General features: G+C 37.4%; 1 protein-coding gene across 3 annotated transcripts in view; it reads left to right on the plus strand.

The window, feature by feature from the left end:
* MRTFA (myocardin related transcription factor A) overlaps positions 1 to 14,589 on the plus strand; it is a 100,454-nt gene that overhangs the window by 37,241 nt on the left and 48,624 nt on the right. The window contains exon 1 of one of the 3 annotated variants that reach the window (XM_045835155.1): positions 4,933 to 5,358. The exons of 1 other annotated variant lie outside the window; for it this stretch is intronic. In XM_045835155.1, the coding sequence (XP_045691111.1) occupies positions 5,151 to 5,358 (208 nt within the window). In that variant the 5' untranslated portion in view covers positions 4,933 to 5,150. Of the gene's footprint in view, positions 1 to 4,932; positions 5,359 to 14,589 lie in introns of those variants that run through there. One more of the 3 variants, XM_045835154.1, reaches the window with a different exon arrangement.

Raw genomic sequence — 14,589 nt, forward strand, 5'->3', positions numbered from 1 at the left:
TTTATAAAGGAGATTGTAAACCACTAACAAGAGGAAGAGGTGTAAAAGGATGGTATTCTTTTTGTTTACAGATGTAGGTTTTTATTTCAGTATTAAAAAATTGTAGCCTGTACTTGAAAATCCTGTGCAGGTTCTCCTCCGCTTCTTAAATTCTGTTTGAGCTGGGGTGTCACTGCCTGGTTTCATTGCCAAGGGAAGTTTATGGGCAGAAGTTTAAATAAAATTATTTTGACTCTTAAGATCTCTTCACAGAGAAGAAATTTTCTTTTTGTGTTGTTGTATGTATGTTTTGCCTTCAAAATCTTTAAATGACTGCTATTGTTTTCAGAGTCATGTGTGAGAAATAAACATTTTAGAAGATGGTTAAAACATTTTGAGTATGTGATTATAGGGAGGCAGCAGGGTCTTGTTTTTGTTTGTTTGCTCACTCGAGAAACATTCATTGCTGTGCCTCTCTTCTCTTGGATGTTGTGATTACTCAGAGGCGGTTAGTTAGAAAACTCTCTTTCCATCTTGGTTTTTCTGTTTCCGTTTGCAGTGAACGGTCAGCCTGCAGTGCGCTCTGGCAGCTGTGCTGCACATTGGTGTTCAGACCACTTACCAGTACTCTGGGTTGCCTCTGCTCTTTAAATGACTCAGTGTGAGAGTCAGAACGATGAATCCCAGAAGACATTGTGACTGGCTCCCTATTTTTGGTGATGGTTTTTATTTAATTTACTAGGTCCTATTAGGTAGGCAGATATTAACAGCTTGAGAAATGCTAAAGGAATGTTAGTTCCGAGCGTGACATTTTTACAAGAAAATAGTTATGAACTCACTAAAATGTTAATTTAGTAATGTTAAACAGATTTTTTTTAATACCTTGCTCCTCTTATTTTCTACCCTGTATTTTTGCCTTTATAGTGGGAGATTATGAGCTGTTCTAAAAAGTGAAAAATTAAAATTAAACAATAATAAAATAAAAGGAACCATTTATGGAACATTTTCTATATATCTGACATACTGATGATTGATTATCTCATTAAATTCACCCTAAACCCATATGAATTTGGTGATGTTATCCCCATTTTCAGGTGAGATGAAAGTTCAGGAGGTTAAATGACTTACACAAAGCCAGACTGTGGTTAGATGGTAAGAGCAAGAATTTGAACAAAGGTCTGTCTGGTTCCAGGTACAAAGTTCTCAGCCACTATATCACATTGCCTCTATCCTGCTTCTGAGGGGTAGACCTCTCAATAGGTGTGCAGAAGAAATAGTGGTCTGGTTTTCTTGTTTGCTTTGGTTGCTCATTTGTTTTCTGTCTGTGTCTTTCTTCTGTCCAGTGCATAACATACACTCAATAAATATTTATTGAATGAACAAGTGTGTACTACTAACCATGGAAAACGGAAGTGAACTGATACTTATGTTTATCAAGTTTTTGTAAGTATATGCTGTATTTGTAAATACAGCAAAGTACATCATAGACTAATATTTATCAGGGTTATTTGTGGCATATAGAGATATTTGAATAAGAATAAAACAGTTACAGTCCCCTATGACTTCTGGAAATTATCAGTGGTGTAAATGTTCATCTCTCTCTTTCTAACCAGCCTCCCCTGCTCCTGGTGTTGGCCCTCCTTGCTTCCACACTGCTGTCAAATACTCTTTCTCTGTTTCTCTTTCTTTTTCTCCTCCATCCCCCCAGAAAGTGCTATTTTTATACCATTTGCTTTTGTATATTCCACTTCCTTTGGATAGAATTTCCTTCCTCATCTCTTTGGTGACTTTTTTTCTTAACCATTGAGTTCTTGGCTCAGGTGTCTTTTCTGACTCCTCCAAACCCAGCTAGGCTGCTTCTGTGTTCCCCTCAGAGCACTTATCATGCTGATGAATTGAATAATTGGGTATAAGTCTGTCTGTGTTTCTTTGAACAGCTTGTATAATAAGTTCTGTGAAGGCAGGCACTTGGGTGTTTCATCTGTCTGTGTCACAGAGCCTTACATATGGTTTGCATACAGTAAGTATGGAAAGAGAAATGAAACAATATAAAGGGTATAGCTTGCGTAGTCCTGCCATAAATTCTAGAAAACCATCCCTTCTTAGAGATGGAGGACACCCTATTTGTTCCAGACCTTTTTAGAGATGAAGGTGACACCCTGAGGTCATACAACTAAATAATTAGCAGCAGAGCTAAAAAACAGGACTCTTAAATCCCAGCCCTGTGTCCTTTCTTTCATTGTTTTTTGAGAAAAAAACTTTTTTGTTTATTTTAAAGAGAAGAGTTATTTAGTGTAGGAAATGTAGAAGATAACAGGTAAACAGCAGGGGGAGAGAAAATAAAATCATCCTATTCCCATCACTCAGATAGTGGCTGTTCTTCCACTTTCTTCTGTTTACGAAGACATATTTATGTATGTGTTACATAATTGTGTGATGACAACAGCTTGCATGTACTGAATGTGTATAGACTAGGCACTGTTTTAAGTGTATTAACTCATTTATTACAGCAACACTTTGAGGTGAATACTATTATTCCCACTGAATGGAGGCAAAGAAACGTTCAAGATCTCAAGGTCACACGGCTAGTAATTTGCAGAGCCAAGATTTAAACCCAGGCAATCTTGCTCTAGAGCCTGTATTCTTAACTATTCCATTCTGCCTCTGTGTGTAATATTTCATAATCTGCTTTTTAAAAAATTGAGATCAATTTATATATAACAATGGTCACCCTTTTTGCGGGTATGGTTCAATGAATTTAATTTTTTTAAATCCTAACTCAAGGATATGTTTATTGATTTTAGAGGAAGGGGAAGGGAGGGAGAGAGAGAGGGAAACAGAGATGTGAGAGAAACATCAATCAGTTGCCTCCCATATGTGCCCTGACCAGGGAATGAACCCGCAACCTTTTGGTATAGGACGACGCTCCAACCAACTGAGCCAACCTAGTCGGGGCCAGTGAGCTTTGATGAAAGCTAAACCACCATCCCAATCAAGATATATAAAATGTGTCCATCAAAAAAGTCCCGTCATGCCTGTTTGTAGTCTCCTTCCCCATTCCCAACTCCTGGCAACCTCTGGTCTTATTTCTGCCCTTACAGTTTCACTTTTTCCTTAATTTCATGTAAATGCAATTATTCAGTAGTAGCCTTTTGTGTTTGTTTTCTTTCACTAGCTTTGGAGGTTTGTATATGTCGTCTGTAGCAGGAATTGGGTTTCTTTTTTTGTATGGATATACCACAATTTTTTGTTCTGTTCGCAAGTTGAAAGACATTTGGGTTGTTTCTAGTTTTTAGCAATTAAAATAAAGCTGCTATGAGTATTCATGTACAGCTCCTCATGTAGATGTATGTTCTAATTTCCTTTTGTTTAAATATCCAGGAATATGATTTACTAGGCTGTATGGTAAGTGTAGTTTAACTTTATAAGAAATTTCTGAACTGTTTTCTAAAATAACATTATTATTTTGTGTTGTCTCCAGTAATGTCTGAGAGTTCCACATGGTCCTCATCTTGGCCACAAATTATTTATTGGTAGTATAATATTTGTATTCTAACACTAGCCAAGTATATAGCAAGTCTTCACGTAATGTTGCCAGATGGGTTCTGCGGCCTTATGCTAAATGATGTATAATGAAACCAATCTACATAGGCTAATTGATAGAAACAAGAGTTCAGTTCCTATGACATCTCATCAATATTATGATGAAAGGATGTTATTTTGAGGACCTCCTGTAATTTAGTATGGTCTTGTTGTGGAAAGGTGTTAAATTAATGCTTTCTGATGTATATATTTTCATTTCCCTTTTTCTTTCTTATCCATTTTACAGATATTCACTGAGCATCTTATAATGTGGGGGTGGGGCGGGCGAAGATGGCCAACTCTATTCTCAAGGCCCCCTGGTTGGCCCTTTGGGTGGGAGCTGTGGTAGATGATGGTAACAAAATTGATTCTTATACTTTACCTATTTTTTCTACTGGAATGAATTGCCCAGTGTAGAGGTTTTTGTTTCCATGCCCCTACACTATATGTTTTGCTCAACTTTCAAGTGCTAAAGAACCTTACGAGAAGAATCTGGTGGCACATCTGGCTCCAGCTGTGCTACCAGCCTTATTTTCCATCCCCCCACCCCCCATAGTTGAAAATGTTGGTCAATGTCATGGTGGCAGCTGTTTCCTTAATTAGCTGGGTAGGTTTTCCAATTCATTCTGTTGGTGTAGCTGCCCTGGTTGCCCACCTAGTGATTTGAGTGATAGGACTATGCTATCTAAGGAGTAAAGTCAGATTGTGAGGTAAGTTGAGGTCCACAAGATAAAGGTATGAATCTCAGATCTTGGTGAGCTGACGCTCTTGTCACAATCCATGGTCTCTGACGCTAACCAGCATCTTTAAGAGCCTTTCTTTTCTTTCTAAATGAAAAAAATCACATATGTACCAAGCTATGTCTTCTTTTGGGGATTTTGTCAGCAAAATATTTGCAGATTGCTAAGAAGCTTCTGTTTATTCATTTGTTCATTTATTGAGCACAGTTGCCCATTAACTATTGTGTTTAATGGTACTTTTTTCAATGCTGTGGTATGGCTTATTTCAAAGTAAATTCTTCTTAGTTTTTCTCTGTACCTCCTTCTCCTCCCAGTTTGGTATCTTTCATCTATATAAACATTTTAAAAACAAATGCCAAATGAAGTAAAATAGTGCAGTGTTTTAACTCTTTGTTCCTCTTCGGTGCAGACTCTGCACAAGAAGGGAAGGAGGCAAAGGAGAGAAGAGGGAACCTGGTCATGTGGTGCTGCTTGTCTGGCAGAAGCCTTTCAGTTCTGAGCAGAGAAACCAACTGTTTACTATTTTGGGTGAATGAGGTTGGTTGGTGGTGGCTGCGAGCATTTTCTCTAAGGGAACCCTCTTCTCTTCCAGGTCTACACATTGAAATCAGTCCTGCTTTTTGGCATTTGGGTAGAGGAGGGAGGTGTCTGTCTCGAGGCCCAGTGCTGACAGGAAGAAATGTTTTCCAGGAGACTTACTGATTCTGACCTTCTGCTGTCACTGCTTTTAATGCCCACTCCCTAAGGAAACTTGGGATGTAGCTGTTCTTGCAGCCCTCAGTGCTGCAGAAATGAAGTACCCACTTTAACCTAAAGAGCAATGCTAATCAGATCTTCAGCAAATACTAAATGGCCTCTTTAAGGAGTGAGGGAAGAAAGACGGGTTTATTGCAACACTGCCCTTTGGAGTCTCACATCTCCCCCAGCATACTGAAGGAGAAGACCAAGAATTATCAACACACGTGCAGGATTCTGCCACTCTCATGGATTGTCCTGAAGCCGGGAAAGGACAGCTACTCGGCAGTGTGCCTGGCCCCTTATCACAGTTTGCGGGAAGGTTGGCATATTTGTCTCTTTGGGATTTGCATGTTTTTTTTCCTCCTCAATTTACTTCTGTCTTTTTTCCACTCCCCATTTCTCTGTAGCCATCCAAGCTCTGACTTTTGGTGGTTTATTGTCCCAGGGTTTTTATTAAAGCTCTTTGAGCTCTGAACAGATACATAACTACAAATGATACTTTAGGGTGCATTTCATGATCTGATTGTACAGTATTCAGGACATTTTACTTTCTTACTCCTCTCTTTCTACCCATGCAGAACTCATATACCAAATCAAGATTATGGAAGAATAATGAGAAACTCCTTTAGTCAGGTGGGATTCTTCCCCTTTATATGGGTCTAGTACAGTGTTTTGTCAATAAAACATACTTTGGCTATAGGTACAATACCATACAAATAAACAGGGAACTATTGATGATTATGACTTCAGTTTCTTCTATACTAAATACTGAAAGTGGATAGATGACCTCTAAGGTCTTGTAACACTAAGATAACATAATTTTTACAATTTTTAAAAAAAGATTTTATTTTTTAGAGAGAGGGGAAGGGAGGGAGAAAGAAAGGGAGAGAAACATGGATGTATGAGAGAAACACTGACTGGTTGCCTCTTTCATGCAAGCAGCTGGGGACCTGGCCCACAACCCAGGTGTGTGCCCTGACCAGGAGTGGAACCGGTGACCTTTTGGTTCGAAGGCTGACACTCAATCCACTGAGCCACGCCAGCCAGGGCGATAACATAATTTAAAGTAAAATAACATTTGGAAGCCTTTTTACTTGTATTTCATGTTAGTTTTGGTTCGGGTGAACAGTTCAGACTGCCCTTACTAATTTTTTTAGTAATTGTAGAATGACTTTAGAATTTCATTCAGGGGTATGAAAGATAGCAGGAAACTCTTAATTAGGTTTAATCACCCATAAAGGAATTTTCCTTTGTGAACATCCATCTTTTAATTCTTGAAACTGCAAAACAAACAAACAGACAAACAAACAAACAAACAAAACAACAATCCACGGATACATTTGAGTTCTGCAAAAAAGTTCAGTTTTAAATTTGAAGAAAACTCTCTCTGAAGAGTTCTGGGTTATGGAAAAAGGGCGGATAGGGACTTTATCCAAATTCTGTTAAATGTGACTGGAAAAGAATTATCAGCATTTTTCCTCTCCTATCTTGGATACCCTCTATTATCCATTACCAGAATTTATTTATATATATATATATATATATATATATATATATATATACACACTTACTAGTGTCGATTACATAAGTTCTACTTTTCTAAGTAGAATTGTCTACTTAGACAATTCTTTTGAATTTTTTAACACTTTTGGGTGATTATGAACATCTGACAAGATGGTTTGAGCATGTGGAATTGGCAGTGAAAGAATCCACTGAAGAAATGAATGATTATCAGTGCTCAGTTTGCAAAGAGAATAATTTACAAAACTGGTTGAGAGCAGTTGAGTTTTCTTTGAATATGTGGATGTGTTCTGCGCTAATGTCTAAGAAACAGCACAGCAACAGTAGTAGAGGGAAGATTATTTGAAAGCCAGAGGGGTCGTATGGCTTAGGACTTGTATCTTTGGGCTGTTTGTTGCTGTTGACTTTTTGTAATCCAAAGGAGAGGATTGTGGTGTTTTAGAGTCTTAATCGGAGAATTAAAGAATATCTTTGTTTTACATGTAGAAGTACATAGGAATTAGAAATGCAGACTTTTCATAAGTAGGATCAAAATGGTAATTATGGACAACTACCATAAACAATTGACTGTGTTTTTCTATTTTTTTTTTTTTTAACTGTGCTTAGAACCTGCACTTAGAATCTGAATGTCTACTGGATCTTGAGAAGACGCACTTAATGTGTTCTACAGATATAAATACACATTGTTTGTAAATTGCAGAAAAGAAATAAATTATGCATTAGGTAGTGAAAGTATAAAGGATGTCTCATGGTACTCCTTTGGGGCTGAAGCAGGGTTTTGAGGGATAAAGATAAGGTCTTCCTTCAAAAACTCAAAGATACACAGACAGTGGTAATGAGTCTTCTTAGTCTTGTGTTTTATTATTGTAGATGAATCCCTAACAATCTTATTCGTTTGTAGTTTTCTTAGTTCTGTTTTTCCTAATTAAAAAAAAGATTTTAAAGGCTGCCACACATTTTAAAAAATAATTGTTTAGGATTACTAGGAGGCCACGTGTGATACTTTTCTCATTGTTTTCATTGACAGTTGGATATGCCCGGAAGGATAGGAACCAAACTTTTTAATCCACCTCTTATGGCATTAGGACCTATGTTTTTTCTTAATAGACTTTGGCAAGGATCAGATACGCATTTTTTAGAAAGAGTGAGCCATGAAAGATTGATGTTTTGTGGTTTAATGCAACTTTCTGGTACAGCATGGCCCAGTACTATATCTGTACTTTCCAGTATGGTTACCACTAGCCACATGTGGCTGTTGAGACTTGAAACATGACTGGAGTGACTGAGAAGCTGAAGTTTTAATTTTGATTAAATAGCATATGTGGCAAGTGGCTACATTATTGGATAGCACAGTTCTAGACCCTACACGGTCTGATTTAGCCAGCGTTTCCAGCTACTTTCCACTACCCCCTTTCACAAACTTAATGCTGCAGCTAAACTGGAGCGTATTAATTATGTTCTTATAGTATTTCCTACCTCCAGGACTTGGTTCATGCAGTTCATCTCTGGTTTATGAAGTCCTTCAAAGGTGATTTATATGCTGCTGCTCCCATGTAGTTTACCTAATCCTTTTTGTAATCTGGTAACTTATGATATCTACAAACCCTTAAAGCACTAATATCACTGTCTTTATTACAGTGATTTCTTTTACATTTCTGATGTTCTCTATTACATTTATAAATTTCTTGAGCTTATATAGTTTTTACGGTTGTAGGTGTATAGTAGACTTAACCTTTTCTCTTTCTTTCCCCTTCCGAAGTGCTTAGCAAAGTGTGTTTGTTTATACATAGAAGGTGGTTAATATGCATTAACTGAGTTAGTCTACTGAGGTAACTGTGCTTCCTGGCACTAGAGGGCAGTATCATGCCCGTAAACAAAATGTGTTTATCCAAAATGACAGCTTTATTGAGTCTCATAATGATTCTAGCCTTCATAAGGAACTCACATCTTTTATTTGTAAGTGTTAATAATGAATAACCTTTTTCCATAATTGTCTTAAATTAGATTCAAAATATGATGTTAAACCAGGAAGTTGGTAAGATTCTTGCTAAGAAAAAACTTGGTAGCTTGGAGAAACACCAACCAAGGCATTAGGTAGGAGAGAGTAATTTCTTCAGGATGGAAGCCTTTTTCTGATAGGTAGCTAATGTTCCAGTACTGAGCTGATAGTCAAAAACCTGAAACTCTTGCTTTGATCTTGCCATGGTGAGCTTGGCTATGTTGCTTTAAACTTGGCAAGCCAGTTTCTTTTGTTGTATAGTAGGTGTGATGTCTGCCACTAATCCATAGGGTCAGATAGGGTTACATGTGTGAAAGTAGCTCTGTAAAGTATTACCTAAATGTATGGGTTATTTTCCTTCTCAATTCCTACCTTATACCTTGTACCAAGGAATATACATAGTAAATGATTGAGTATAAATATTTTTGACATTAGTTTTTTTACATTTTAGGTAAAGAGTATACTCTGTTAAAGGTTGATGAGAGATAAATTGATAGAATTACTCTCACCTAGGCTGCACACACTGAGAAGTGATAATAGTCACAATAGTTTGGTTAACACATATCCTGTCCTTTGATGTTATGCAACCTTAAAATGAACTGTATGTGATGTGTGTGAGTAAATTATATAGAGTTTAGACTCTTTGTGGTCCCCTCTCTAGTGGATTTATTTTTTTATGCCTTCTACCCTCCTTAATATTAACTTAAAATATTCAGAATAATCTAATTATTGTAAGGTTATTGAACTTCTTATAGAAAACCAGGTTCAAATACAATTACTTAGCCAAACTGGTGTAGTTGGAAAATATGCATATTTTCCTGCCAGTTTTGTGGGTTAGAAAAGAAGCAAGCTATTCAAAAAGAGGGTGATGTAGTGGTTGCTTTTTGTTGAAAACAACCACCAGCCTGAAGTCTCCTCTTTTAAATCATTAGATATATCAAATAAAATGTTCAGCTGAAGTTCATGCAATATCACAGTTACCAAACACTCTTGCCAAAGAGAATTGCAGTCATAATATCTGCAATCGAATCATTTCCTGTTCAGGCTTGCAGGTGGGGAGCTAAATGAAACTGCAGTTCTCTAAGATTAGTTATAAAGAGAATGCCTTGGTGGGAGAGGTCTTGATGGTATTAAATGACACCCTAGCAAATGTGGGGATAGAGAGGGTACCCTAGGATCCTGGAACTAACCACACTTAAGGAATAGATCAGCCTGTGCAAGCCCACTCCCATGGGTGATCTGACTAAAGCCCTGCTGGGGCACCAGATATGTGCTGATCACACTCGGGCAGTGGGCCAGGCAGATGGCACATTCCTGCACCGACCTTCGGACGCTTGCCAGGTTACAAAGCTGGCATTAGAGGCATGGCTGTTCTCTGGCATGAACAACCCAGAGAGCCTGCATTTCATCTAGCATTTGGTCCTCTCCAATTGAGGGGATGCCTTGGAACCGGTTTGGTCTCTGAGGCCACTTAGGAGTTGGCGTGCATTCTCATACCCCTTGCCCCTGCCCTATCTTAGAGTTGAAACTTACTGTCAGCATAACCCCAGAACTCACTCACACCCTCTACGTGATTCCTCCAGACTGGGGATGACCCAGGGTTAACCGCTGAGATGCCATGACTCCCCTCCCTTCCCACACCAGTCTGTCCTCATTGACCCACATGTTTAGGTTTGACTAAACCTTCCATCAGAGAATAGGTAGGGGCTAGGCAAGTTAGGCTGCAACTTGTCCCTTCGTTTGCTTCAGTGCATCCCTTTGCACTGGGTAAAGGAAGGTTGGGTGTGACCCACTCCTTAGGCTTCACGTTTTCTCTCTGCCCCTTTCCTGTTGCCCTTTTGATTTTTTAAAATCTGATACTGAGCCTCTCCTCCCCCCACTCACACCCGATGGAGTCTCCTATGCTATTTCTGTCGGTTTAATGATCCCCAGCTGTTGCTGTTTTCAGAGCTGGGAGAGGCAGAAGAGCCACAGAGAGAGGGGGTCTTGCCTTGTGTGTCACAAGGGTGTCAGACAAGTCTGACGCATTTTTCTGAAAGAACTAGGGTGCAGCTTCTTAGGGTGGGATGTTAATACTGGGACGGCTTGAAAATGCAGGAAGAGGGAAACTATAAGCTAGTATCAGAACATTTTAAAAATTAGCATTCTGCTGATGGGTGTGGCACAGTTTCACTCAAAATTATGCTAGAAAAATGTTGTATATGGTGACTGGGTAATAGTTTGATCACTTTGCATTCTACTTTTATTTTAGCTTTGTAGCTGGAATGTCCTCTCCACCTGTGGTATGTGTTGAAGGAGCCAAACATCTAAATAAAAAGGAGCATTCTGTCATAGGAAAATATATGGAATTAATCCTGAAGTGGTCAGAAAAGGCATTGATTTCAGTTCTGCTTTAACTTAATGCAGGTTTGTTTCGTAAAATTTTGTGCAAAACCTGCAGTATTGAAATGTTCCACTTGCAAGTTCAACCACACAGACTTCAGGAAATATAAAGTTGCAGTTCCAACAACATGAACTCCTTTGCAGTTACATATACCTTTACTTTTGAGAAATCTTTATTAAACCTGGGGGATGGGGAGCCAGAAATTCCTACAGTTAAGTGGGCTATTATATTGTAGTTGACTGGCTTTTCTTTTATGTATTTGATCTTGAGAATTTTAACTCTTCCAATAATTGTAACTGATAGACTTGTAGCTGATAGACTTTTACACTTTGTATGCTGCATGCAGTTTGATTTTATGGATTTCATTCTTCTATAAAGAAGAAAAACTTTGCTGTAGCCCTTATTGAAATTTTATTTTAAAGTATTCCTTTAATTTTTTGAGATGAAGAGATAAAATTTTATATCACCTAGGATTTAAGAGTGAGAAATTATTATTTTTTTCTTTATAAACCCATAGAACATTTTACACATAAATATTTGAAAGACTTTTAGATTTTTCTGTGTATATGTGTATTTTTAACCCATTTGGCCAAATTTCTAATTTCTAATCACGTCTTTGCTCCTTAGTGCTTCCCTAGGAAAAAAACTATTTAAAAATTATTTTAATCAAAATTTACATTTTTATTTTTCTCAATGTCAGTTAAATGAAATGTCATTAATTACTGTAAACACTTGAAATTAATTTCAAAAATATCAAACTAGGAAAGGCTATCAGTAGAGTTTGAAATACTTTACTAGAAAAAAACAACTTTCTAAGTATTTACAGAAATTAAATGAGGATATAGGTCTCCTTCATTATTTCAGTCATGATAATTTTACCATGCTATATGTTTTTCAAGTCCATGTTATAAAGTTAGAGAAGGAGTAAGCACTCTAATGCAGTTTTAAGGGAAAATGTTTTTGTCACTTCTGGCTTGCTGTAAAGTAACTCTCCTTTTCTAGGTTTTAAATTGGCTCACCTGTCACCTGCCCTCAACAAAGTTGCATGCAAAATGTCAGCACCAGTAATACCAGCAGGGAATAGCAAATGAGATTCAAGGCTGCTCTTATTTTCTGGGCAAATGTTCAGAACTAATGCAGCTGGGAAAATGCTATTCCTGGTGCCTTTGACTTTGGAAGGGATTGTTCAGATGGCTCTGCCAGTCTAAAGGAAGCACAGTCCTGGTTTATCTTCAGCCCAGACATCTGGCGCAAGTACACGCTATGCTCAGTCTCATGCGATGGGATTGTTTGCGCATTGTCGTACAGATCCTCAGAACAGGGACTTGTGACATTGAAGTAGCTGGCAGTTTGAGATGTCTGCTGCAGTTAGAGAAGGAAACGACTTCTTTTCCCCAAAGAGGAGATACGCAACTACCCAAAATGAAATGGTGAGCCCCAGATTTTTGAGGATGTGGGAAAGAGTTTGATTTATTTAGTTATATATTTATATATAATTATTAATATTTTTTGCTGTGACTCTGGCAATAAATGTGATGTAGTAGAAAAAGCAGACTTTGGTGTCAGGCCAATCTGTGTTTGAACTCTGGCTCTGCCTCTTATTAGCTGTGAAAACAGTTACTTAATCTCCTTGAACCTCTGTGTCTTCATCTATAAAGTTGAGGTAATACATAGTTCAAATAGCTGCTAAGATTGAATGAGTCACTGAAGTAGTATATCCAACCCAGTGAATACATAATGTAGGAGTTCAACACATTAAATTCTTCATTTTATATCATAGTCTCCTTCTCAGAACAAGCCTTTTCTCACCTCAGTGCCTGTGTATTTGCTGTTTCTCCAGATCTTTTCATGTTTATCATATTATTTAGTTTTCTGCTTAAGAGTCACCTTTCCCCTCAGATGGGGCCTTGCTTGTTTACTCCATCTGAAATGACCACCCTCAGTTAATCTCTGTTCTCTTTTTCCTCTGTATTTTTCTTCACATAATGTACCACCAGAAATCATAATATATATAATTTGTTATGTTTCTCCCACTAGAACATGTACTCCGTGAGGGCTGGGACCTCATCTGTTCCTCATTTTACTGCTACATCACCAAGCACAGTGCCTAACATATAATAGGTGCGTGATAAATATTAGTTTAATAAATGAATGAATCAACCTGGAATCTCCCTAGTGCCAAGGAAGAACCCCTGGCAGAATGCAGGAAGGAAGTTGTACCAGGAAGTGGGTGTTCTCTGCCTTTTCAGTATGGATGTTTCTGCACTGAGAACTAATGGGAAGTAGGCCTGTGAAGTTCTCTTGTATCCTTCCAGACTGCCTCTTGTCTCTGGGAGGAGTCCCTCTAAATGACCTTTACACGTGACCACTGTTACCCTGTTAGTCTCTCTTCCTTTTGGAATTGAATATAAGGATTCTTTTCAGATCATAGAGTTGTGAAATGTCATATATTGTTCGCTGAAATCACCTAGATTTCCCCTAGTTGGTAAGTACATAGATCTTTCCAGCCACATCATGCAGATAACATTATTAGTGTAGTGTCATTTTTAAACATGGGACCTGGTGTGTTTTATGAAAGAAGAAAGTGCAAGATGTAACAGTGGTTAAGGACTCAGACTGTAGATTGAGATGGATCACCTTGGACACATTACTTAATCTTTCTAATGCTCAGTTTCCTCACTTACAAATAGTATTATATAATAATAGTATCTTCCACAGAGCCTTAAGAATTAAATAAGATGATACATGCATGTTTACACCATTTTATAAGTACTGTATTATTACACAATATGGAGACCTTTTATTTTGCATAATCTAGTAGCTGAGGTTCGATTTTCATAAGCTTATCCTTTGTAAATTAGCAGGTTAGATGTATAAGTAGCCCTGGTATACCAGACCAGGGAGATGCCTTTTCTCTCTGCCTGTATTCCTGATGATATTCAGATTAAATAGAAAACATTTACTGTTTTTTGGTATTATTTCTAATTTCTAAAGATGATTATGATTATTTGAGAAAGATTTTAACTCATGTTTACACACTGTGTACAGAGATGGAAGAGAAATTTATGGAATTGTGAAAGAGATGAATGATTCAGCATATTGGTAAAAGAATCAAACTTGAAGTCTCATTATACATGGTTTTTGGTTGGCATATGTGACTTTAAACAGAATTAGAAATTCCTGTCTTCAAGTCTTTGCAGTATTACATTATTGTGTATTATATATGATTATGTCACAATCATTTTATAAATTGAATTAAAAGGCCCATTATTATTTGTTCTTTATAATTAAATAATCATAGAAATAATTTCTTTCTGTCTAAGACAAGGTAACATTTCAGTTAGAAAAAACCTTATCTTTGATATATTTTAATAATTGATTCATTAATCTTTCTAAAGGGAGAATCAAATCCATGAGTTTTTTAAGTAAACATTTTCTTTTGGAATAATTTTAGTCTTACAAAAAGTCACAAAGATAGTACAGAGAGTTTCCATATACCCTCCACCTTGCCGTCCCTAATGTTAACATCTTTTTTTTTTTTTACTTACTGTACTTTTTAAAAGATTTTATTTTTAGAGAGAGGGGAAGGGAAGGAAAAAGAGAGGGAGAAAAACATTCACCTGTGGTTGCCTCTTATGCACCCCCTG

Source organism: Phyllostomus hastatus, unplaced genomic scaffold, assembly GCF_019186645.2.
Source record: "Phyllostomus hastatus isolate PE091 unplaced genomic scaffold, TTU_PhHast_1.1 phas_contig_198, whole genome shotgun sequence".
Taxonomy (NCBI): Eukaryota; Metazoa; Chordata; class Mammalia; order Chiroptera; family Phyllostomidae; genus Phyllostomus; species Phyllostomus hastatus.